At 43.1% G+C, this 25,364-nt stretch overlaps 1 protein-coding gene across 17 annotated transcripts in view; it reads left to right on the forward strand.

Annotated features, from left to right (window-relative positions):
• ADGRL3 (adhesion G protein-coupled receptor L3) overlaps positions 1 to 25,364 on the forward strand; it is a gene marked incomplete at its 5' end in the record, with an annotated part of 336,607 nt that overhangs the window by 293,011 nt on the left and 18,232 nt on the right. For 9 of the 17 annotated variants that reach the window (XM_082482754.1, XM_082482741.1, XM_082482749.1 and 6 more), the window contains 3 exons: positions 14,985 to 15,153; positions 17,983 to 18,108; positions 20,757 to 20,853. In XM_082482754.1, coding sequence (XP_082338880.1) covers positions 14,985 to 15,153; positions 17,983 to 18,108; positions 20,757 to 20,853 — 392 coding nt within the window. Of the gene's footprint in view, positions 1 to 11,596; positions 11,624 to 14,984; positions 15,154 to 17,982; positions 18,109 to 20,756; positions 20,854 to 25,364 lie in introns of all 17 variants that reach the window. The other 8 variants (XM_082482753.1, XM_082482751.1, XM_082482740.1 and 5 more) reach the window with 1 other exon arrangement.

Consider the following 25,364-nt stretch of genomic DNA (forward strand, 5'->3'; position numbering starts at 1 on the left):
AGTTCATTTCCTAGCACTGCTCTGTGTTAGGCTGTGGTGAAGCTCTCTCAACATAAATCCTGAGCCTGTTCAACAACAGCAAAATAGTTGATTCCCTATGGCAACATAAAAATAAAGGCCATAAAGTATTTTAATAGGCTGTTAATAAGCGCCCCTGCAATCTGGTGCTTGCCTATGTCACTTTAAAGGTTAGAAATACATTATGAAGTATAGAAAATAGAGAGCCAAATAACTGCACTTAAATTAATGAACTTGATAAGGGATCAGGTGTCACCTGGGATACCTTTAATTACTGCACCAACAGAAAAGCCATTCAAAGGGCAGTGCCTGAACCAGATGCTGTGTGGTTGAAAGATTTGTAGGCACTGTGCAAAGTTGTAAAAATAAACTTCCCTAACCTTCAGGAACAGTCCCTGTATTATTGTGCCAGCATGGGAGACATTCCCGTGGTGGAGCACTGGTTACCTAGGGGTTACCTAGCAAGAGATTTGATGAGTACAGAGCTGATTTATTTTTTTTACCCACATTACCTTTTCTGGTTTAGACCAGCACTTTCAAGAGGGAAGTAGGGTAGCCACATACGTGAGGAAGTAGGGTAGCCACATACGTGAGTCCTTCCCCCGTGCCGAGGACATCCTTCCTGTATGGCCGGTTGGTAATGAGCCGATTCAGTGGGTTGTGCCAGCTGAGACAGCAGGGTTCGTGCTCTAGTCCTGCTTTGAGGCATATAGCCAGGAGAAGATATGAGCTTGTGTACATGGGATATGTTGTCTGGAGCTGCAAGAGTTTCTGTGCCTGCCACCAATGCCAAAAGGGCAGACTACGTCCCATTTCACAACAGGTACCATCACCAAGAGTAGCATCCTTATACCTAGCACCTTTTGAAAAAGTTCAGTTTGACTTACTCCTTCAATACATTTAAACAGAAATTTTAAGGGTTCACCCAGGGTGGGGTTCACTTCTGCCTTTTAAAGTCTCTTTAGCATGAAGCGATGCAGACAAGGATGCCGAAACAGCTGCCTCTTGGGTGGTGTGTGTAGCTTCTGCCCATGCTTCTGCAAACACAGGGTGGGAGGGGATTTTTCTTCCCAGCCTTTTCCAATGGCTGTTTCTGGGCTTTCAAGTTCTACTGTAGCCATTGCTTTTTCATCTCTTCATGGCTTGTCGACAAACGTAGGTGAGCAGAGATGATCAGTGAGGAGCATTATTTCGTCTTTGGTAGCTCTGCCCATATCGCTTGTATCTTGCTTATGGCCCATCTGAGAACGTAAGTGGGACACAAAGAGTGCATGAAATTGGTCATGAGCACAAACTGATTCACTGTCAATAAATGTACCCAGGAAAGTGTTGTTTTGGAGGATTGGTTCCCCCAGACCTTACAAGCTTGCAGTGAAGACAGATCTTTCAAGCCAGGGACTATGCAAGGTTTTTTGGATGGCAAAAGCCTGCTGTGCTGCTTGCATCTATAGCCTGCAAGGTGGAGACTATAGGCGTATCAGTGTGATATTGATGCACTGTTGCTAGCAGATGGCTCTTCGCGAGGACGTGTTACCAGCTGGAATACTTTAGAGCAGCTGTGAGGCTGTTTTACTGGAGGTTGCTGCAGTGTGGAGTGATTTCTGGAGTCGAGCAGCTCGAAGTCTCTCCTTTGCGCTTTTCCATTGTGCCTGGTAGATGTTAGATGTGCGAAATGTCTCAGACTGTCGTAGACAGGAGTACACTGAATCTTTTTTATATTCACATTCCTGTAGGAAGCCTTATGTGACAAAGGAAAATAGATCTCTATGTGAATAATCCAGCACAGCTCTTCAGTTTTCCAACCATCAACTCCTTTCCGGCTGGTCAGGCATGTACCGCGGCTGCTTGTGGTCCTCACACACCATGCTTTAATCGACCCATGCCAGATGCTGCAGCATGCCAAACCATCCACGTGTTTCTGGATGCCCCCATTCTCTGTGCAAAATGGAGGGTTTCACATGAACCCCCTTCCCAAATGCCTTTGTGTTGTGTGGCAGTACAGTGCTTGTTCTACAGCCATTTAAACACTGCTCATTCGAGTCATTGTGGCATTAGTAAAGGGAAGAAAAGAGGGGCTGTGCTGATGGTAATCCAGATGTGCTCTTCACCATATCTACTGAAATCTGAGGTCCTGTCTTTTCTGTATGTTGTTATTGTGCACAATGTGGAGCACGTTAGTTACTGACATGGAAAACTGGTAGAAAATCGGGTGGGGAGAGTGGTTATTCAGTTAACAAAAAGCAAGTCCTGTTAGTGGATTGAAAGGATTCATCAATGGGGCTGAGCAGCTGCCATGCCTGAAGTTACACAGGACATCTCCAAACGGCCAGAGGGGAGAAGGTGAAACCTCCTTTCTCCTAGTAGAGACCAGAAGCCATCCTTTCTCTTCCTTACAGATGTAACCTTTCCTTTGAAGTTCCTGTGGGTGCCCGTCCCCTTTCCCCCCGGCGCTGCCTGGCTGCAGTTGGGTTTGTTAGCGTTTTCCCCGGCCAGACCAGACTTCCTGACATTCTTCTGCGCTGCAGTATGTGGCAACGAGTTTTTATTTTATTTACTTTGGAAGGGCAATGCGTCAGCCATAGCTGCCAAGTGCACTTGTGGACCCACTAGAAAGAAGGCAGGAAACCAAGAGCTCGCTTCTCTTTTTGTCCTATTTCATTGCATTATTGTTTTAGCCAGGGTATAGCTTGGCTTGTGACATAGGCCACCTGGATGCTCTTCAGAAAGCACAATTCATGGGGACCTCTTCAAAGAGGAGCATGTTGGGCTGTAGTCCTGGGTTTGTCGGAAAAGCTGATCCGGTGCAATAAACCCACCTGAAAGTCATCCTGGAAATTTAATTTTCTTTCTTTCAGACAGGGAGACCCAGAGTCTTAGCTGGGGGCTCCTTTTGATGCTAAAGAGGCACTATTAATTAGGGGCCTTGAGATAGTTTAATTCTGGCGTTAATCACTGTAGTTTTGTTGCAGCTTTCTTCCCTCTTGTGGAAACCTGCTCCCATCCCATCTTCTGCAACAATAGACTAAGCACTATATTAAAAGCCTGAAATTCCCTGGAAGAAATGTATTTATTGTGAACACACAGGAGAGAATGGTTTTAGGTATTGTGGCTGGATTCACGAGAACACGCGCTGAAATCCCGTTAATGGGGATCATGCAGAAATGTCCTGCACTGCAGCCTTTAGAAATCAATCCCCAAATGACCAAAACAAGGCCCCCTTATCTCGCTGGCTGCCGTGGGAGCTTCAAATGATCCAGGGCTAAAGGCACATGGCTCTGATTTAATGGATGACTAAAAAAGTATATGTTCTCCCAAGTTTCTGACTTGAATCAAAACTCATACCGTATTCCTTTATGTTCCTTTATTATTTTTTAAATATTTTTTTAAATATTATTTTTCATGGGAGTCTCTTGCTCACAGGCTTACAGAAGTAAATCTGACAACATGCAACCTAGAAGCCAAAAATGAGGAACCAAATGAAAAGACTCAACATTGATTATTACTGTACAAAACTTTGCAAAGCCCGGTCTGGGCTCTTTCAGGGAGTCTGGCCCAGGCTGGGGGAGGTGAGGGATGAGGAGCATCAGGCACAAAAGTGAGAAGCCCCTTTTGAAAATATGCCTGCTTTACAAACCGTTGCCATATCCCACTCTCCCCATATGTTGTATGGGTGTAAGTGATTATCTGCTCATTTTCTTGCTTCAACATATGTATTTTATTTAAAGAGACATGACTAATCCCAGCCCCCAGATTAGCTTGTTGTTTCAGTCCTGTGGGTTTTCTTAAGTCATAAAAAAATCCTCGGAGTTAGGTAGAAAATTGAAAACAAAGGTTAAATAGAACTTCCAAATAGAACTTCCAAAGATCATCTGCAGGAATGTTTAAATTAAATCCGTGATTTAACACAGTGGTATTGTGCTGGCAGGAACAGAGGTTTGCCAGTCTAGTTTTATTTACTCAGCTGATTGAAATGCAGAAAAAGTAAACATCCTGGGTTTGGTGCAGTGAGGAACAAGTTAGACTTTTGAAAATGCAAGATTTCTACTCCTTCGGTAGGAAGAGCTTACATTACCAATGCAGAACAATAGTTTGTAGCAGGTATCCTTTTACTAAAGGAAGATTAATTTGTGCTTTATTCTAGCCATTTTAGAAACAAGTGAGACTAGGGACTGAGAATAAGGATTATTTCTATCTTTTTCTATTGAGATTTAAACTCATCTATTGGTTTCCATATCTTTTTTGTTTAATCATAAGATGCTACAACTTGGAAACAGTTTGTGATGCCAAAGTTTCTGGAACTGAATATTGCATTGGGTTCACCCGGGGGACTTGACTTGCAAAACAGCGGCACTTTAGTCCTTCTGGGTTTGCGGATGCTTGGGAGTGCAAAGCGAGGACACAGTACAACGAAGGGGTCCAGCTCTTGGGAGCATGCCCAGCACAGTGTCTGGGTGCAGAAGGCGCAATCCTGTATCTTCAGTAATCTCAGTTCCCAGCAAAGTAAGGGCTGAGGGTCTGTGGCAATGTGCAGACTACTTCTCTGGAGCAGCAAGCAGGGAAAGTAGGTTACGTGCACCCATGCATCTTCGAGGAGGTGCGTGTGTTGGCGTGAGTAGTGGAAAGGACGAGGTACAAAGGGTTTGAAACACAAGCTCGTGAATGCAAACAGTTACAGGAGCCACAGTGAACCTCTGTTAAACATGACCTGAAATCCTGACTGGCCATTACCTATAACTTATAATGTTAAATAAAATAGCAGTGCCTGTAAAGAATGAGCTTTCTGTTAAGATTTTCATACAACCCTACTAACAAAATAGAAAGACTAACTGAGCGGGCTGTTCAAGAATAGGGTGTTGAAAATCTCTTCTTCCCAGCCAGCTGTGCTATGTGCAGCATTTTTTGACTCCTCTGACTTCTGGGCACAGCAGGCTCAGAGCACAGTGGCTCCAGAGACGCCTTTTGGAAAGGAATCATCCCTGGATTCCCACTCCAGGAAAGAATAATCTGATCCTAGGGAACAAAAAGAGCCCTGAAGCCAGTGTTTGGGTCTGGGTGAACTCAGATGAGAAATGAAGTGTGTGTTTTAACAGTGCTTGGGATGTGCAGGCAGAACATTCTCTGTCACCAGAAAACTTGACAGGAATGCTTTGCAAGGATGACCAAATGATCTGGGATTCTGAAAATGAGGAGTAGCTGTTTCTCTCTCTTAGAAAACCTCCCCCAGTGCAAAGTTTAGATCTCAGCTGCGGAATACTAAGCTGAGCATTAGAAACTGCCTGCCTCCCTTTCCTTGTACAGGAGCTTAGGCTATGATCTTTGTGTCTCATATGGCTTTTAGAGAGAGTACCATGCCTTCACAAGCCCGACGGTCAGTTTAGCATCTCCTTGCATCATTTGTAAGAAAGCGCTGTGCTTCCTCGTTCCCTGAGTAGCTCAGTGCTGCTCCTATATAGCAGTCATCTGCATCTCCGCATGAGCAAACTTTGAACAGGCAGCCTAAAGCAAACCCAGAAAAATCACTCGGAGTTGGCACAAAATGAAGTATTTACAAGCTTCCCACCAAGAAAAGATACGGCACATTTATATTTTGCCAGAGTGGGGACTTTGTGAGCACCTCGGAGGCAGAAACCCTGCCAATGCTGAAAAAACACCTGAGATATTGCATTTCTGTCTGGGTGCCTTTTTTGCCTAGTGATGTTGGTGGCAGCATCCAATTTTGTTTGTTGCAATCTGCTGCTGTTTGAGTTTTTCACAGAAGGGTTTGGTTAGTATCTGACCGTTTTGGCTTTGGGTTTTGCCGGTTTCTCTATGCTGTTTGTGATGGCTGCGTTAATGTTGAATGGTGATTGTAAAGCACTAATCTTCCCACTGACAGGTGTCGTCCTTTCTGAATTTAAAAAAAAAATCAATCAGCAGTTATTGATTTGAGAGAGTGTCCTGGAAGATATTAAATACCTAAGGTATTTCTGTGAACCCATAAATCATGATTATTGTTTTAAAAGGTCATACATTTTAAGTATTTTGTCAGCAAGCCCTGCTGGTGCTATTTGGATAATACAAATGTGTCTAAAGGTTTTGCTGAATCCATATTGTGTGGAAACAATCAGATATGTGGTTGCACATCAGTGTGGTTTGAATGCCATGCCTTTGCAAAGTTAGGAGGAAGGATATAAACAGGGTAAGCAATTCTGAGGGTAATTAATTACTTACAGAAAATGAGATGAGCTTAACAGAATTGCTCTTTCCAATTGCAATAATTAAGAACAAATCTCAGAAATCAGGCCATGACTTCCCTGGGTGAGTTGAGGGGGAAAAGGGATGATGTTTTTCCTTTGGCAGAAAAAATCAGTCATAGGTTGCCCCAAATCCAGGGCTTGGGCATCACATAGGGCCAAGGAAGTTTTGGCCTCATTTGTCTGGATAAAATTTTCAGAGCTACAGATAGAAGTCAGAAGTGGCTTTCAATCTATATAAAATTTCCCTTATGCCAGGAGGTAGGACCCCAGTCTTTACATATCTCCAAGGCATGTAAAGCAACGTGTTTCTTCTGCAAATGAAGCTGTGACAGGCTCGCTGACCCCCAAGATGGTTACAGAGGTCTTCACTGGATCATGCACCTCCTGTCAAAGATGATGCAGGAACCAGAAGAAGATAAGACTTGGAAATGATGGCTTGGAAAGCTGTGAAACACCAGCAGCCTAAGGAAGGCGATTAGGAAGACATTTGGCTTCATGCCATCAAGGTGGTAACTTTGTCACTAAACGTGAAGGCAAAATCCTTTAAGCACTCTTTTATTGCTTGCAATTGATTTTTCTCACCATGAAGACGTTCCTTCACTAATTACCGATGAACCCGTTTGCTTTATGAGGAGAGTGCTGGACTTTCCAACTCTATCCTGTAGATTTTCAGCAGTTCAATAAATCAATCTTTTCTAATCCTTGATTTTAAAAAAAAAAAAAAAAAGTGGAAAAGAAAACAAACATCCCTATTGCCTCATATCGGCAGGCAGTGGGGAGACACAATAGCATGCTTTATTTTGTGTCTCGTGCTTGCCTACAGGAAATGTCTGTCTCTCTGCTTTATTTGCGCCATATTAAAATGAATTCCACGGGTCTTTCCGAATGCTTTCGAGGGGACACATCATCCATCTATTTTTATTTGGGTTTCATCACCTGTAACAGCTACTAAAGGTCCTGTGTACTCACTTTGACGTTTTTGCTCACTAGCCAAACTGTTGTTTTGGGGCCTGAGCACTGAGTCCATGTGCTTACTGAGCCTTTTCCTGCTATCGGAGAGATGGCAAATTGTAAAAAGATTGATAAATTCGAGTTAGGTGAAGTTAAACCATAAAGGGTTGAATAAAATGGTAACACCTGAAGTTGATTAGTTATGTAGGGTTTTATTAAAGGCCTAGTTTTACTGTAAATGTGGCTCAAAAACTACACTTCACTAAATATAAAAAGAAAGAAAGTAAACTCTTTTCAAAATGTAAGAAGACCAGACATTCTTCTTTTTAAATGAGAGGTGAATAGCTGCTTTTTGATAACAGGCTTTCTCTGTTCAGCAGCATTTTAGGATGAATCTGTGTGTGAAGGTAAATTTGTTCCTTACTTTTCCTGCTGAAAGAAAAATGAAGGCTTTAGCAATCCAGGATATTGCTAATCTACATACATGGAAGCGGTTTGCACCATGTAATAAAAGTTGCAGATTGTCTATGCCTCTGTATTGGGCTCTAAGTATATATTCTGGCAATTTGATTGCCTTGTGTCAAAAAGATACATGTTGGGGTTTTAAAAGGCAGCGCAAAAGGGGTTTCCAAGTTTAGGATGCATTGGTCTTGAAATTTCTTAAGGAAAAATAAGGATATAAGTAGCTAATTTTAGCAACTTTTTTAAAAAGTATTGGTCGGGAAATGTCAGAGGAATATAGAAGGTAATATGAACAATCCTTTCTCATCAGTGAAGGAGAAAGTACTCTAGGAAATTGAAAGACATCTAACTTAAATAAGATTTTGAAAGAGTTTTACATGATGTGTAATTAACCTTAAGAAGTCTTTGCCCCAAGGTAAAGTCAGGGCTTCTTTAAAACTGGAAAATGAATTAGGTATTTATATGGGTTGGTAGTCTATCCACTATCCATCATCTGGACTGCAAAGAAACACAAGGGAGGTGTGGTAAGATTTTGTGGGTTAAAGGAATAATGCAACCACTAAAGATTGGCTTTTTAACTTCAAGTATTTGAAAGTGAAGCCCTCACCAAAGCCATCATTCAGGTTTCTTCTGCAGTCAGTAGAGAAAGATATTTCTTCAGGAAATGGCAAAGCCTCACCTACTTTAAATACCTGTTATTGTAGGGGATAAATTGCTCTTTGAGAATACCAGTCTCCTGTTAACTATGGAGTGATCAGAGTCACATAGTGTAAATTCAATGGGCTCTATCCCTTATTGCCAGGAACTGGAAGAATTTATCCAAATCTGGAGAAAGCACTTTAGGTCTAGCATCTCGAGCTGTGCTAGGCTAGGTTTCCCAACGATTTCTGCTTCAACTATTATTTGCTTATATTGCTAGTGAATATAATCTCAGTTTTCCAGTTAGCAGCTCCATTTCCTGTGAGCTAAGGCTCCTCCAAGGCTTTTCTCTTGTCTAAGTGATGGTTTTTATGTGTTGCAGATAATGACACAGTATTACTGCAGCACTGATATGTTTCACAGGCTTTACCAGAGGAAAAAAAACATTCTGGAGTAATTTTTGTCAGACACAAATTGTTGCTAACACAAGACTTAAGCTTCTTACAACACTTGAACTGGTAAAAGGAAAAAGAATTATCTGTATTTCATGAGGGATATAAGAAACGAAGTCCTACAGGCCCTACGTGTAGAGATTTGAAGTGTTTGGGAGTTAGGCGTCTTTGAAAATCTCATTTCTAAAGAAATGAGCACCTGCTTGCTTTGGACAGTGGGTCTTAGGTACATCCGGGCTGGAAGTGGGGTACAAACTGCTCAGGTCTTTTGGGCGGTTTTCTTCTGAACTGCTTTGAAGTGCTAGCCTCAAGCTAAAAGGCAATCTGATTTTACCGATTTTGTGTTTTGTCTGTACAAAGATGAAACAGAGCCTTCAGCTGCCTCGAAGAGAGGCTATTACAGATAACTGAAAAACTTCATGAAGGTCTACATAGCATCAACAGAGTAAAAAATTTCCCTAATTTTCTCTTTTTATAAGCTATCACCAGCGACATTTCAACTGTAAAATCTTTACCGTATAACCTGAGTGCTTGTAAACACAGTAACAGAAATTCATGCTCTGCTCCTGCCCACATTGCTGGGCTGGGAGCTCCAGATTGTCTCACATCGTCATTTAATTTAATTGCATCACAGGGGAGCTGCAGGTCCTGCAGTGCTAGATGTGCCACAAGCATAAAAGGAACCTGCCCCGATGATCTTGCAGGCTGAGTGGATGAGAGGGCAAAGAGAAGCAGAGGGATTTGACCAACATCATGCTACACAGCTGAGATGGGCTGGAAATCCCCATTGGTGCAGCTAGGGGAGGAGTCTTTTAATTCCAATGACGTTTCTGTGTTCCTGGTACCTCCCCAGATGCATTGGAGATGCAGAGGTCACACTGTCTCAGCCTATGTTTTGCTAAGCCAAAGGAGCTGAGCTTTCCTTTCTGTGTCTTAGAAGCAGGGACTCAGTTCCCTGCATCAAGCCACCTCCTCTCCACTTATTTCCTCCTTCCTTCCTGATCCTGATATGTTTTGTGCTTTCCCCGTGCATTGTTAGATACCACCTTTGAGTGCCCTAGGGTAGCTCCGATGTCGTCCTGCAGCTGGCAGATGTGGCACAAGATTTAAGGCAAGCAGCTCTCAGGGTGGCAGCTGATGTCCAGGGGGGATCCCTGCAGGGATGGTAGCCAGGGAAGCTGAAGGAGGTTGTTGGATGCTGGAGCAGAGCTGCAGGGAGCTGTCAATGGCTGGGGGGGGTGGAGATGGAGGCAGGGAGGGCTACAGCCCAGGGATGCTCTCGGTGCTCAAGCTGAGATAGCACTGCTTACCTGTCAGTGACATGGGGACAGCTACCTTGTCCCCCACGGTGCATCCTCTACTTGTATCTCACTGCTCAGAGTGGGGTTAGGGCAAATGTTATGAGTGTGGCCAGATCCAGCCCATTCAACAACTGTTCCCTTCCTTTCCCAAAGACCCCAGATGACCATGTCAGGGCAAAGCTTGGACTGGCAGCATTGCTGCCTCTTCTATCTCAGCCAAGGACAAAGTGGGGAGAAAATGGCAATGTTTTGCACAATATACTGCGTGAAACCACCGTCCTCCCATTAGGACTAAATCCTGCTCCCGTTTGCACTCAAATGGCCCCTCTGTGGCTTCAGGTGCATGTGAATGGTGCAGAAGTTGTCCCTACGTGGCCTTAGCCATTGTGAAAAAAACACAAAGCCTCATCTTGGACGTACTTAGTGTCCCTCTCAGTCAGAAGTTACTGGTGAAAATCATTTGGCCTTAATACAGCTTCTTTCTATCTCGAGCTGAAGGGAGTCCCCTCCAAGTGGAGTTTTTCGTTTGACAGAGGGTATAGCTTGACATGTTGCCAGTATTGACCGAAGGAGGTCTCAGCAGGATGGACTGGCCCCAGCTACGTTGGCAGGGGTAATGAGATTAACATATTGAGCCAGCCTCCATCTCTGGCACTGCTGCGAGGGATCACAGGCTCCAAAGGGAGGAACACCAGAGGGAAGAGGAGGCCTGGGAGCTGGCCTGCTCTCCTTACATGTTGTACATCACCCACCAGGAAGGCCGAGTTAGGCACAGAGCCTGTCCCAGAAAGTCAGGGAGACAACCCTAGAAAAATAGCTGTGATTAATCTTGTGTCCCCACCGTGGCAGAAGCTTATTTTTAGTGGTCCATCTTGGCTTCTTCTTCGCTGCAGCAGGCTGCTTTGCACTGTTGTTTGGCAGAGCCCTTTCTTTGTCCTTCCCTGTGAAACAGGAGTAAATAGGTCAGTGCTTTCTGTCACCCAGGGCTTTAGAAGATCCTAATGCCATTATCTCAAAAAGAAGTTAATGGTGCAGTCTGGCTCGTAAGATGGCAGCTTGGGAGTTACACTTAGGAAAAAGTAAACAGCAATAAAGAGGTGCCTGTAATACGCTACAGCACCACAGACGGAGAGTGCTGGAGGCACGGTGAAGTTTTGCCACCTGAACGCATGAAAGCCTTCTGTGGTGGCTGTGCTGGAGTTTAAAAACTCATCTTCTCTGGACATAGCCATGATTTTTAAAAGATATTTCAAAGTCAATTGGCAGTTGCGTGATCAGAGCCAGGAGAGGTAGCTGCAGCTCACAGCTAACAAATCTCACTTCTGTGCATGAAGCCAGCGTCCCGGGTTGTGTTTCAATTCCCTGGGGCAGTGAGCCAGGCTGGCTGGTGTGTATCAGGTGCACCTGCTGCCTGTCCGCCTTTGGTTTTGGTGATGGCTTGTGGGAGAAGGGGGGGGGACTAGCAGTAAGCTATATTCTCTATGTCATTATATTTCTAATGTTGGTGTTCTTGTCTTTATGTCTACGCATTCTTTAGCTATGAGGATAACAGACCCTTCATCAAGTAAGAATGACCTGAATGGCTGATAAATTTCATTTATCAGTGTGGTCTCATGAACCAGCTGTCAGATCAATATTGAAAAATCATTAAAGCTTCTGTCATTCGCATTTGAGGCAGAAGAGCAAACTGTGCAGGAAAACGATCAGGCATACAGCTAATGTGCAGAGTAAATGTGCTGCATATGTATTGCCAACCAATTGTCACCATATTGGCTTTATATTCTTTGATTGGACTTTACTTGAATTCAAGGTGGACATTCCCAAGTTAATCCTGTGTAGTACAGACTTGTTACAATAGAAAACCACTGGTCCACTGTGCTGTGTCACTGAGAGTGCTTGATGGTAATATAAACACAGAAGTAAATTTTCAGAAAGGTGCATGGGTGGTAATCTGCGTGACTCCCGTCCTAGTTAATGGGAGCAGTGCAAGCAGATCTGTGTTCGGTGCATTGGAGACTGTCTCCTTACTCATTGGAGTACCTGACTGTCCCTAATTGTAAATATCTGATTTTCAATTACACCAAAATGTGAATGGTTTTGTTTCTTTATTGCTATAAAATTGCACTATGGAGAAGAAAAACTGTGAAAAAGCAACAGCAAGTCTGTACAAAGAGCAAAACAAAAACCACAAACCACACCAAAAAAAACTGTGAAGAAAGCCAAAAATGCCTAGAAATTACATGCCTTAGGGCATCCATGCTTTTTTCTTCTGCAACCAAAAAGTAATGTGCAGTAGCATGAAATAGAAGCAAATCAACTTTACAGTAGACTTTCAGTTTGTTCTTCTGGTGAAGAGTCCTTTGTGTTCATTCTTGCAGCATCATTCCCATGTTCTCTTTCATTGCTTGGTTCGTTTTTTTAATGCGGATATGGAATGAAGCTATTCAAAGTAATCTCAATGCCCTCTTTATCTCCAGGTCTTGTTTTCTGAAGCACAACACTGTAACGTGTGCAATTTGCACTGTTGAGGGTCTTCTAGCCCACAGATTCCTTTCCATCACTGAAGGTAGCATATTTCCACTAAATAACTGTTTCGCTTCTGCACACCTTTGCAGCCAAAGGCTTTTTAATCAGGTTCAAGAATTGGCTGTGCTTCAGAGCAGAATGGTTTTCTGATATCCCGGGAATCACGTTTAAAAGACTCTGTAAATGCAGGAAGCTTTTAATCGTGGAGGGGAAGAGAAGAGGGAGGGAAAAAAGTGTTTCCCATTTCATTTGTTGTTCTTTTTTTAAGGAAAAAAAATATTTTCATTTTTTAAATTGGCACGCAATTAAGATGATAATATGCTCTCACTGATGATGGCATCTTGGGGAGAAAAATATACCAAGTGGCTAAAGCTGTAAACTGTATCTAGTGGCTACCTTTCGGAAGGATTTTGAGAGTGCATTTTCAATTTGCATCATGCTAAATATTTATTAGCAGGATTGGCTGGAAATGCTTCAAAGGAGCTGTTCTGGTCTGCTAGATACATAATAGTGACTTTTAAAGAACTGCCTTAATAAGCGGTTACCTTAGGGAGCTCTTCTGGTCGTGTGGTTAAATAATACATATTTTATAAACTTCAGTGGAAGACTTAATGCTGTATTTCCATTCTAATACCTAAAGAAAAAAAAAAAAAACAAAACAACAGAAAACATGAATACAACATCGGTGTGCTTCTGTTTGTGACAAGCCCTGCTAAAAGGAAAAGGATTCAAGGCTGCGTCTACCGTAGAGTCTCCATAGTGGATATTGCCTGCCTGACCTCTGCAGGACTTATTTCTCCTCTAAGATGCTGCTACTTCATCTTTCTCCCCCTTGCTCCATGCTGTGCTTAGCAGATGGAAGCCCAAATATGCCCAAACCCTGGCCAAGTTTCTGCAAGGCTGAAGTGGCTTAGAAACGTAGGCAGGTCCTTGTCCCTGCGAGCCCTTCTGCAGCACCTTAGGGTGCTTTGGAACAGACAAAGAAGCAGAGGTGCTTGCTGGCTGCAGGCTTGTCTCCTTTGGAGAACCGGAGGGTTAAATGGTGAGGAAGATGTACAAAGATTGGGTATCATTGCATTCATTTTTATGATGTTACACCTAATGACACCAGGAGAAGACAGAAGGATATCAAGGCCTTGAGGGAAAGGGCAAAGGGATGCTCGCAGTGCTGCTTGCTGTGCACTTCCCACTGTGGTTCACAGCTGAAAGTTGACTCTGTCCCCTGTGCAGCAGCAATTCCTTTGAAGTTGTAGGTAACTTATCATATGGAAACATGTGGAAACTAGGGAGATGGCTAGGAGCAGGACCTAGTTCCTATCCTGCTTGTCACACTCCATCTCATGTCCTGGTATTGGAAGATCAGTCTCTGAGAAGGTGATTTAGGAGATGACTAAATATTATTTAGCAGGTTAACACAGAATACTTCTCCTACCATCCCAGCAGAGCTTTCAGCTTTCCTGAAAGTGCACTGAAAAAAATAACATACAGCAGCCATCACATGTCACATGTCTCCATCTCTGTCTGTCCAAGCAGAAAGTCACTGGGAGCAAGCAAGCAGAAACTATGGGCTACCCATATTTGCTTGAACAACATTTTGGGCCAAGCAGCTGCTGCTCCCCTACTCCCACTTCCTTCCCGGGGTGGAGCAAGCGATAATCTTAGTTTTGCAGCCAGTTTGAAGAAGGATTGTTCCTCCTTTTCTCCAAGCAGAAGTGTGGCAGCAGCAACTGTTCTAGGAAACAGTGGTGTGTGAGTGCCTATACGTGTATATATATATATGTATATACTTCCCCTCATTGTAGGGTGGAAGAAGTGTGAAGCAACATTGCAAAGAGCCTCCTTGTGCAGAGCCGATCTGGCAAGCAGTGAGGGCTTGCCCACCTGCTTGTGACTATTTATCTGGCTTACAGGCATATGGGAGACTAGCTAAAATGCAGCAATACACGTGTCTTGGTGTTAAGCGTAAAGAAGCTAATCCAGCTGGCACTCCTGCCCCAATGAAACCAGTGGACGCTACAAAAGTGGAATTTAGAGTTGTCGTTTTGGTTGGTTTATTTTCTTTTCCTGCCATTTGCAGAAATAGTAGCTACATGTCATTTACATAGACACTGCTTTTACATTAAAAAAAAGGATAAAAGAAACGTGGTGGTTACAAATATGCTTTAGTTATGCTAAATTTCTGTGCTCATAACATTTCCATTTCCGTATATTTCCTCAAGCTTGAAGATTTGTAAACTGCATCCAGCTTGAAGACAAAAATCCCTACAACTCATTTTGATAAGCTATTTTCTTTTTGCTAAAACCGCGGTCAAAGTCTTCCTGCTTGCAGACATGTGCCTTCTTTTGCAGACGAAAAAACAATCCCTTTCTTTTTTTTTTTTTTTTGTTTCTCCTAACAGGTCCTGGGTTATAGGTGCAATAGCCCTACTCTGCCTATTAGGACTGACCTGGGCATTCGGACTCATGTATATTAATGAAAGCACAGTCATCATGGCGTATCTCTTCACCATATTCAATTCTCTGCAGGGAATGTTTATATTCATTTTCCATTGTGTCCTCCAGAAAAAGGTAAGACAGACAGTTCCCAGCAGCAAAAGAGGTGGTAACAGGGTGTTTTGTTGCCTAACAACCACAACGTAACATCATCTGTGTGCCCTGAATTCATCTCACGCAGATTTATCTCTGTGCACCTAATAAGGGTGGTATTTAGACTGGAAACCAGAAAGATGCAGGGGAATGAGGTGATAACGAAGATATGTGGCAGTGGCATTTCAGCAGCCGGGACGCTGGCGACAAGTGCTTCGGAGGCAGCAGAAAAGGCAGCTGTCGGTTTGCAGGGCTTTACGATAGTGAACCTCTAAAAGGGCTTTGCCTGCTATCGGCCAGATTCTCCTTTCCCATATGCCAGTGTGAGATGGGAGCAACTCCACGAGCATCCAAAGTGTCCTCCTGTGTCTGAGTGCTCATAGCAAAATGGAGCTTTACATCCTCATTTGCAGTCCCTGCAGGAAATCACCCCTTTCTATAGCAGCATATATGAGTTGATGGGATGCAGCAGGGGCTGCTTCCCCCGCTTTTTTAAGAACTGAAGGACCTGTGCTCTGCAACAGTTCATTAACCTTTGTATTGCTTGATCCTAATGTGGGCTTTTGGAAATATTCCTCAAAGCAAGCACAGTAAGTGCTTCTTGGTGGAACTTGAAGTATGCCCCAATTAACATTTGCAAGATAACAGTGGAGTAACTTAGGTAAACTCTGGGGGGAAAAAAATCAAAATAAAAATCTCTCTGTGTGTATGTAGATCAAACTTACAGCCTCTGACAATCAGTAATAAATATTTTTAAGAACCATTTCATTCTCCATTGAAATTCAGTAGTACAGAGCTCTCCAATTCTGTGCATGTCTGCTGATAATTTTTCAGGTACATCTTGGTTTCAAAGGACAGTTTCTTTATCCAATATAAACATAGGGAAGAGTTTATACATTAATACATCTGGGTCCCAGTTTCTCAGTGTAACCAGTGGCTTTTGGTGAAATGGCTTACTGAGTAAAGTCAGGGCCATGTTGAGGTCTGTTCTCCATCTGAGAGCCCTGGGTTTACTCCTGTGTTACCCACATTTTCCTGTACAGGGAAAGGAGATCTGACCTATGAAAATATCAGCAAAATTCATGGTAGCTTTGCAAGCGATGCCTCTGGAAGGATCTGCAGAGCTGTGTGGAAATGTCATTCCTGAAACGAAGGGAAGACTTTTGGGGTTCAGTTTTGTCCTTGTCATTTAATCTCAAATTTGCGCATCTTAAAAAGCTTAAAAGCTTTACCTAGCTGCAACTGCCTGCTGATGATCCCAGAACTTTCAGCAAGAAAGTTTCCAGGCAAGATGATAATAAGAATGTAGGAAGCATCACCATCGCTAATGAAACCTGCGGGTGCCTCTTTGACAAGGAGTTCGAATTTCTGCACCGTTCTCACTGGTTGATCCTCTTGCCTCCAATGCACCTCACAAAGGGTCAGTTCCTAACCCAGCATCCCAGCACGGCATTGCAGTCTCCTTGGCTATCGGGGTGCAAAACTCGGCATGGAAGAACCATTCTCTTTCCCGTCGCAAGCCAGTCTACACCCTTAAACAATCACTGAAGACTGAGAGATCACTGCTTATTTATGGCTGAATAGGGGGAAGGAGAATGCAGCTGGTACCTTGATGTGAGGTAGATGCATCTCTCTGACCCAAGACCTGGGGGAGGAATTATTTGAGAGGAGGAAAAAAAAAATCCTTTCATTTCCTATCTATCGTGGACTAGAAAATCAGCAAAAACCTGCAGAGGCAAGCAGTGGGTGGCTAATTAAAGCAATTGAATTATTTTCTCTCAGCAAAGGATTGATTAGGCACTCGAGCATATTGGGCACTCATGGTATTCTGTTTGTCTCAAGCGCTTTAAGGAAGAGCCTAATGAAAAAGCTGTAATTTGCTATTTAAACAGTTGTTTCACAGAGTTTTGAAATACTCACAGACTGTCTGGCAAAATTTCACAGCTAACCGTGTGCTCTAAGGAACCTCAATTGGTGTTTTGGACATCTGTGGATTTTTGGGTGCTTTTTTTTGTCAATGGTCAACATGACCTGCTTTTGGCTTTTCAGTACATTTTCAGTCTCCTCCCATCTGTTTTCTGGTATTACTGCCCATAAAAAAATCACACCTGAAGCTCAGACAAAGCTTGGATCCTGCCCTGGCACAAGTCAGCATAGTTCCCCTGAAGCAAAAGACATGGCACAGCTTTACTCCAGGCAAGGAGTTGGCCTAGTTCGACTGTGATGCACGTGTAAAACATGACTGGCTTGCATGGTGCTGTGGGAAAACAGGCTCCAGTCACTGCTGTGCACTGGGAGTATAATCTCTAGGGCTGCTGGGTCTAAAGTTTCCTCAAGTTTCAATTTGATTGCAAGAAATAATTAAAAAAAAATAAAAATCAATAGCTCTTATATGTTTTTATTTAAAAAATTTTCTTCTTAGTCCCCTGTCAGAAGCAATAATTTTTAGTACCTTGATGAGCCAATATGCTAGGTTATATCAAATCTATGAGGATATTAATTTTCAGTCATAAATAGTGTATCTGTAGTTTCTCCCATGCTCCTTTGATGTGCCTCAGAGGAAGCCACAGCCAACTGGTGTCAATGAGCAGCTTTGCTTCATAAAAGCAGTCCCTTACACCATTGTAAATGGTAAGCTCATGTATTGAGAGCATTCAGCTGCAAGGTGTAATAGCATTCTTCCCCGTGTACTGCAACATCTATCCATTTAATGAACCACTGAGGAAAAATCAGGGGCCGTGTTGAAAATCAGAAGACGGTGGGTTAAAGGAGAAGCTGCTCGCTAACCGCTGTTTCTTTTTCCTTGGCTAGGTACGTAAAGAGTATGGAAAATGCCTGCGCACGCATTGCTGTAGTGGGAAAAGTACAGAGAGCTCTATTGGCTCAGGAAAAACCTCGGGGTCACGGACACCTGGAAGATATTCCACAGGCTCACAGGTAATGCGCACTTCTTGTCCTCGCCCCAATGCTTTGTACCACTGTGCTGATACCCTTCATGGCTATGCTGGGAGGGAAGGTCCTCTCGGCACCAAAGGAGCTACCATAGGGCTCTCCCCAGTGCACCTGCAGAGATTACTCTCCCTCCTGGACTTGAGTTCGACATGGTGGCTTCCTTTGGGAGGTGATAGCAATTAGTGCCTCTCCAAGAACCTTCTAAATAATTGTGATGAGAATAAAAAGTCCAAATTTGCCTTCCAGAGGCTGGTTGGTGCTCATCACCTGAGCTGTCGTGTGCACTTTCCATTGGGAATCAGGAGCAGGGAGCATTTTGTCAGCTACGCTACATCCCAGAATGTCTTTTAATTATGAGCTGAAGGTTGTTGTCACTGCTATTGCCATGTACAGGAATGATGCCATAACAACCAAGTGTTTTTCTTGCTAAAAACAGACTGCAAGACTTTTGCAATAGCCTTGACAGTGAAAGAGCTTGTTTTCTGGCATTCAGTGGTTTGATCAATTCCTTGGTTCACTCAATTTGCCTTAGTTTATAGACCTCTTAGGAGAATCCATTGGGGTCAGATTATCTTATTAAGTTACTGGATTTGTTACACTTTGGTCACCTGAAAATTCAGGTTTTGTGTAGTTTGTTCACTTAGCAATTTTGAATCTAACTTGTATGTACAGATCCAGATTTATGAACAAACGGTTCATATAAAATGAAGAAGCTTACTTCTTAATCAATAGAAACCAAACACAAATTTATTCAGTATTGCTAATGGAAGTAATTATACATGACAGTTCGACTATTAAATTATGAAAGACACGCAAGGAGTAACAGTTTATAACCTCCCAGGAAAACCTAATTTGCGATTTATGTCTTGGAGCAAATTATTATTTATTTTCAGCCGTTTCCAAGATGTCATCAAAGAACTCCACTTTGGCATTTACATAGGTCTGGATGTTGTGCAGGGAAAATAACAGCAATAGAATATGGAACCTGTCTCCAGTAGGCCATCAAATCCCACAGTAATCAATAACGTCCAAAACACACTATAGCCAACAACATTTGGGTGGCTGATTTGAAAGCCTTTGATTTTACATAATTTAGCTGCTGGCTAGGTGCCCTCCTGTCTGAGAACAGTTGACTTTAAAGGGCCCTCCCTCTTGCCAGTCTCAGCACAAGAAAACAAGCCCTTTTTGAGGGTGAACTGAGTCTCCTGGCAGCAGTCTACTCACGGCAGGCAAGGTTTGAGGTACCAAGGAAGATTATTTTGCCACAGAAGCTTGTCCTTAGAAGGATGGAAGTGCCTGAGACCTGTCGTAGGCAGGAGAAACCTCACATGGGTGATAGAGAGTGGATGGAGATCAGTCTGAGTTTTTGAAAGCATCTGACTCCTGTCTTTAGAACAGAGGAGTCCATGAGGTGAGAACTCCTAAAATCCTTTCCCTGAAAATCACTTAGGAAACAGAATAATTAATCCACAATGGATCATGTCAGAGAAATGCAATAAATTAAATGTCCCGGTGAAAAAAAATTGCTGTAAAAGTGCATGGGCCTCTTGTCACATTGTGCTTCCATTTGTAGAGGGCTAATGCATGATTAGGAGATGCCGTTACTCCATAGTTAATGAGTAGACTAGGAGGCACTTTTCAGCTGTGACCACGTGAGTAAGCCCTGGAAGATCTTGCATGGCTAAGATCCCACTATGGGAAGCACTGGATTTTTAGCAATTAGGAAAAACATGGTCTATCACAGTGGGAACCAGCCTTTCCAATCCCCCAGACCACCCAGCACCACTTTCACACAGCCATGGGACATGTCCATCATACTCTGAGAGGTGAGGTGAGGGAGAGTTTCCCCTGGGCACCTGGGTTCCCCAGTCATCTTCATGTGGGGATTGTGGTTGAACCACTCACAAGATGCATGTCGGCTGACTTTTTGATCTTTTGCAACGTCTAGTTGGGGAGGAGTGAGACAGTGGCATAAAAGCCACAGAGGTAAATACTCCACAATATATTTGAGAAACAAAACAGAAGGCCAACATATTTGGGACACTGTTTCCCCAGCAGCAGAAACTATACCACAGATGTCAAAACCATCACAGGTTTTTGAGTAGGGGAAGAGAAGTCATTCATTTGGAGGGGATTTTTTTCCCCTGGTATTCCCCAAGATGGACAGTAGCTATAGAAAACTTCTGTTCATTCAGGGACACAAAGACATAGATCAAGTCTTCTTTTACTCTTCACAAAAAATAAGACACAAGCTGTCTGAGATACTAAGGGAAGCATGCATGCTTCTGTGCATAAGTTACTTTCCTGTTATTTGGTACCATACTGGTAAATCTGTAGCTCGCACAGGTCTGGGTTTCTCTTGTACATAATTTCTATTGCTTTTTTAAATTAAGATGTAAGCAATCCAATTATGCTTTTCTTTGAGATAGGCGTTTGTGTTACAAAGTTAGGCAGGCAGGGTCTGGCATGCATGAGGCGGATTACAGCAAGACAGCAACCGCTTGCTTGCAGCTGGCTAGAAACAAGTCTCATCCTGAGCTAGACATGCCAATAGCCATCTTTAGTGAGGCAGAAAGAAACTTATATGCAGCTGCTAAAAATTCATTACTTGCTGTGGTTCAATCCCTCTTCAGAGCCGGATTCGTAGGATGTGGAATGACACAGTTCGAAAGCAGTCCGAGTCTTCCTTTATTACTGGAGATATAAACAGTTCAGCTTCACTCAACAGAGGTAATTATAAACTGTTTTTCATATCTCTAACTCTTGTGATGGTTTTAAGGAGTCTGAAATGTGTTGCCCCTTTACCCCTTCCTCCCTCCTCCTCACCTCGAATGGCACTGGACCCAATTCTCCCACATAAGAAATGTTACAGTGATAACTGGGAGGAGGTTTTGTGGTGGTTGTTGCCTTTTTTCCCTTTTCTTTCTTTATTTTTACACATGCATTTTCAAGAATTGTCATTTCTGGAAGGGAGTTAGGAAAAGCAAAAAAGATAAATGAAATGAAGTTGAAAAGAAATCTTCCCTTTCCCTCAGCAAACTGCTAGTGCCAGAAGCTGCTGAGGTGTCAGGCCTCATTGTTGACGGTGAAAATGGTCCATTACAGCACTGTACAACCTGTGTTAAGGAGTCCTGATTGTCCTGGGTATGTAGCAATACTGTCATCTTTATGGAAGCAAAAATGAACAGCAGAGCATAGACATAAGAAAAAACTGGGCTTGGAACAAAATTGTCTGAGTTGATGTTAATATACTTAGTTTGAAGAACTGACTGATGTGAACTTTATAGACATCTGCAGAGGAAAGGCTATCAGAAATGTATATGCCAAATAAAATGTGGTGCCTGGCACAGGAGGAAATATGAACAGCTCTTTTTAAAAAAAGTCTTTTTCAAGGAGTTGCAGGAAAATGACGGTAAGGGAATACCAGAAAAAGAGATTGGTTTCTTTTTCCTGCAGTACAGTTACCTTATGGCTTAGCCTTGAATAACCAGATGTTTTGTGTATCTGCCCAGTTGATGCTGGAATTAAGAGGGGGTAGAACTGGGATTACTGGGCCCAGCTGTTCTCTCAAGATGGTGAAAATCAAAAGTAGTTCCACTCCTGATGGTTGGACTGTAAAGCTCAGCTGAGAATTGAGTTGGGACTTTGGTTCTTATTCAGTCTTTATTAAGCCAGAATTCCCACTGATTTTATGGTGAGTTTTGCCTGAGGATAGGTTTGAAGGATTTTGACTGTGCTGTTAGTAATATTGACTACTGAGTGCTGGGGAACTAGGGGTATACGATTCAGTTCTCTGAACATTATATATATATCACCCAAATCAGTGCAAAGGGGAAGACAGTGTAGTTAATAGGGAGGTGTACTTTTCTCCTTCAACCCACTCTGGTGGTTTTTGTGCCAGGATATTTTCACTTTGCACTGAAAGTTCATTGATAAGGACAGCTATAAGATGCCATTCCTGCAAATGCCTGATTTATCCACATGCCTTGCCCTCGCATCTCTCTCTGTCTTTGCATGAAAGACTGGAGAGCTACAGACAGGCTTCTCTGGGGCCAATTTAGAGGGGTAGCAGTTATTGCAAAAAGGTTGCAGCAAGAATCACTGTTTCCATCAGCCATCCATCGCTCCATCTCGGCAGCAAACCAAAATGTGTTATGCATAAAGTGTTCACTCCTTTAGTTAGCACAGAAGTCGACTTGCTCTCCGATGCAGCTGAGGCTACAAAGGGAAATGCTTTAGCAAACAGGATCTTCTGGGCTTGTTGGCAGAAGAAAGGCATGTCTCCTTTTTCAGTTTAGGCTTTTTTTTTTTCATGCAAAGAAGGGAGCATGACTATAAATTGGGAAAGCCATGAAGAGGTTTCAAGTGGGCAATCTTCATCGCGGTGTGGTGAGAGCCTGTTACTAGATGTGCTTGTTATTTAAAGGTCAGTTGGGAAATGAACTGCTGGGGGAGGCATCTTCAAAGCAGATTTCATCCAGCTGTTTTCCTTGTGTGACATCGGATGAGATGAATCGCCTGAAGGGCCTGAATCTCAGAACTACAGAAGCAGCCTGGTTACTGTCTGGGACGGGAAGCCTTTTAGGTGGGACACCTAAGTGACTTGAATAAGTTGTACTACTATACAGGGGCATAATCCCTCTTTTTTACACAGGCAGGCACAAATTTGTTGTTGTTTTTTTTTTTCTTCTCTGGTAGACAGAAGTATCTGCAAAATGGAGGTTAAAACATTTCTTTGGGAGTTAGCATCTCCAAAGCAGCAGGTGGTCAGTTCTGCTAGGAAAATATACCTACCATCAACAGTAATCCCAACTGTATGGGGCTCCAGATATTTCACACTTTATCCTGTTTATTCCAGCTGAAAAGAAATGTTCGTGGTCTTAGGGCTTTGCATAGAGCATAAGTTGTTTCTTCAGTCTCTCCAGGGAGAGCTGCAGCCTGAACAGACTAGTAGGGTAATGGGGTTTTCACAGTTCTTGTCTTCCTCTCAATATTTTAATATATATCAAGCTTTAAAAGAGCTGTTTTATTAATGTTTTAGTTACAAGTGTGCAATGAAAGCTCAGAGGAGTCTAGTGCAAGCCTTGAATTGTATGGTTAGTAGCTTTCCCTGCCCAACGTTGATACAATAGACTCGTGTACCTGTTCAGAAGTCCTTCTCCAACCCTCCCAGCATAGACACCTTTTGCATGAAAGTATCTGTATTATCCCAAAAGAAATATTCGTTGTGGGCTGGTATTTCTCCCAGAGCCTTTAGAAAGCAGCCCCCTTTCTAAAACAGGGAGAAAGCGATCCTTTCTTCCCAGAATTGCCCATCCTCCAGGTCCTGGCCCAACTCCACTTCTGCATGTCCTGGGCCAACAGTGAGTTTTTATGTTTCTGTCATGGGAGCAGAAAGCAGTGAGACATCCTCCAACCGGGGTACATTCTCGTTTAAGCCTTTTTTCCCCAATCACATTCACAGTACTTGCAGTCCCCTGCTGCTTGATAACGTCCCAAGCAAGACTGCTCTAGCTATCCTTATTCCTGTAGGATGACCAGAATCCCTCTGTCCCATCCCATCCCCTCTTCTTCCTCCATGAAGCTCCTGGGCATCAATCTGGAATATTGTGTCTGTTAGTGCATCCCTCCTTTAGACATGTAACTATGTCTTTTTCTGATTTGGCAGGTATCGCGCTGAGTATGGCTTTTTTCAGCTCCAGGTCCTCTTTTATCTACTACCTCCCCCCGCCCCACAAAGTAATTGGCCATAATGTTATTTTTCTTATTTATCATACCAGGAATTTCAGGCATAACCCCAAACTTGCCTGACATAATGTGTTCTATAATGAAAACTATACTCACTCTTGACTCCTAAGACATACACAGCCATTTCAGATATTTCTTGAAGGTAATGTCTAATTTTGGATTAGTCCAAAATGTTTCGGGTTTCATTTTCCCTTACTGCTTGTTATGGCTTAGTAATGGTGTGAATTTGGTGTTGTTATACCACTGAAATCAGGACGAAGGGAACAGAAACCAGACATAGATTTCCTCTTCTACCATCACATGAAGAGCATGCCAGTCAACCCCATGGTCATGGACTCTGTTCCAGGATCCAGGGGGATTCCTGCTCCTTGCACTCCCACTCTGTGGGCTTGCCCAATTTTTCCTGCAATGGGTCTGGCTGGGTATTTCTGCCGTCTATTTCACATCCACCCCGTGCTCTACATTTCTTTTCCCAGTGGTGAAAACTTGCAGGGGTGTAAAAGCTGAACCAAGCTGATTACCTTGTGAGTAGAAAAAAGAAGTCTCCCTTTGCCTGTAGGGTGTTTGGTCTAAGTGGTAGGCACCTACAGGCACTTGGATGCAATGCTGAAAAACTGGACCAAAAAGGATGCACATAGGATGCACTGTTTGCTAAAACTTACTACCATGAAGGCTGAAAAGTAGAAGGTATGAAGGGAAAGCAACAGACAGGTTTTCTTTGTGTCACATTCATGATGAGAAAGCAGAGCAAATGACTGCTTAGTTGTAATAGCAGATTTTTTGGTACTTGGGCTAAGGATAGTTTTTAAAAAGAGCTAGAGATTAAAAGTAATTAACAGCATTACTGTGTCCCAATTCTGCTGTACTTGTGATTTGGTAATCTAATCATGGACTGTGCTGTACTCGTGGATGGAGCCAGCAAGGGAAATTGGGATGTCTGTCAGCATGGTGCTGATGGCAAGAGGAGTGAATTGCAGGGGGCCGCTGTAAGCATGAGCACTGCTGGGCTCTGAAGGTGCAGCAGGGGCCCAAGCTTTGGGTACATCCAAGTGGCCACCTCAGGAGCATGAGGGACAGGTCTGTTTGCACCTTCAGAGCATTACTGTCAAAAAGCACTTGGATAGCTTAGGCAGCCTTGCAAACAAGCAGTCATAGCAGGAAACAGCAATGCAACTCCATCCTATTTTTATCTGTCTTAGGTTGAGAGGTAATACAATAGTTACTGTGTCTCCCTTTGGATATGAGACAACTGGGAGAGAAAAAAAAATCGTCATGAACTGTATGGTACTTTGTTACTCTTCAGGTTTTCAAGTTGGGGGGTGACTTTTTTTTTTTTTTCCCCAGAGGAAAAATGAAAGTTATCTGTTAAAGAAAGGAGAGTTCCTTGTTTTGGTGAGGCTCGAGAGCAGCAGACACAAAGAAGAGTTTGTCACTGGTGTGAGGCAGTGCTTTGTTATAAGAAAAGGCACTGATGAGCTATGTATATCCATTTG

The sequence above is a fragment of the Vanellus vanellus genome (assembly GCF_965231255.1).
Source record: "Vanellus vanellus genome assembly, chromosome: 4".
NCBI classification, from domain to species: Eukaryota; Metazoa; Chordata; class Aves; order Charadriiformes; family Charadriidae; genus Vanellus; species Vanellus vanellus.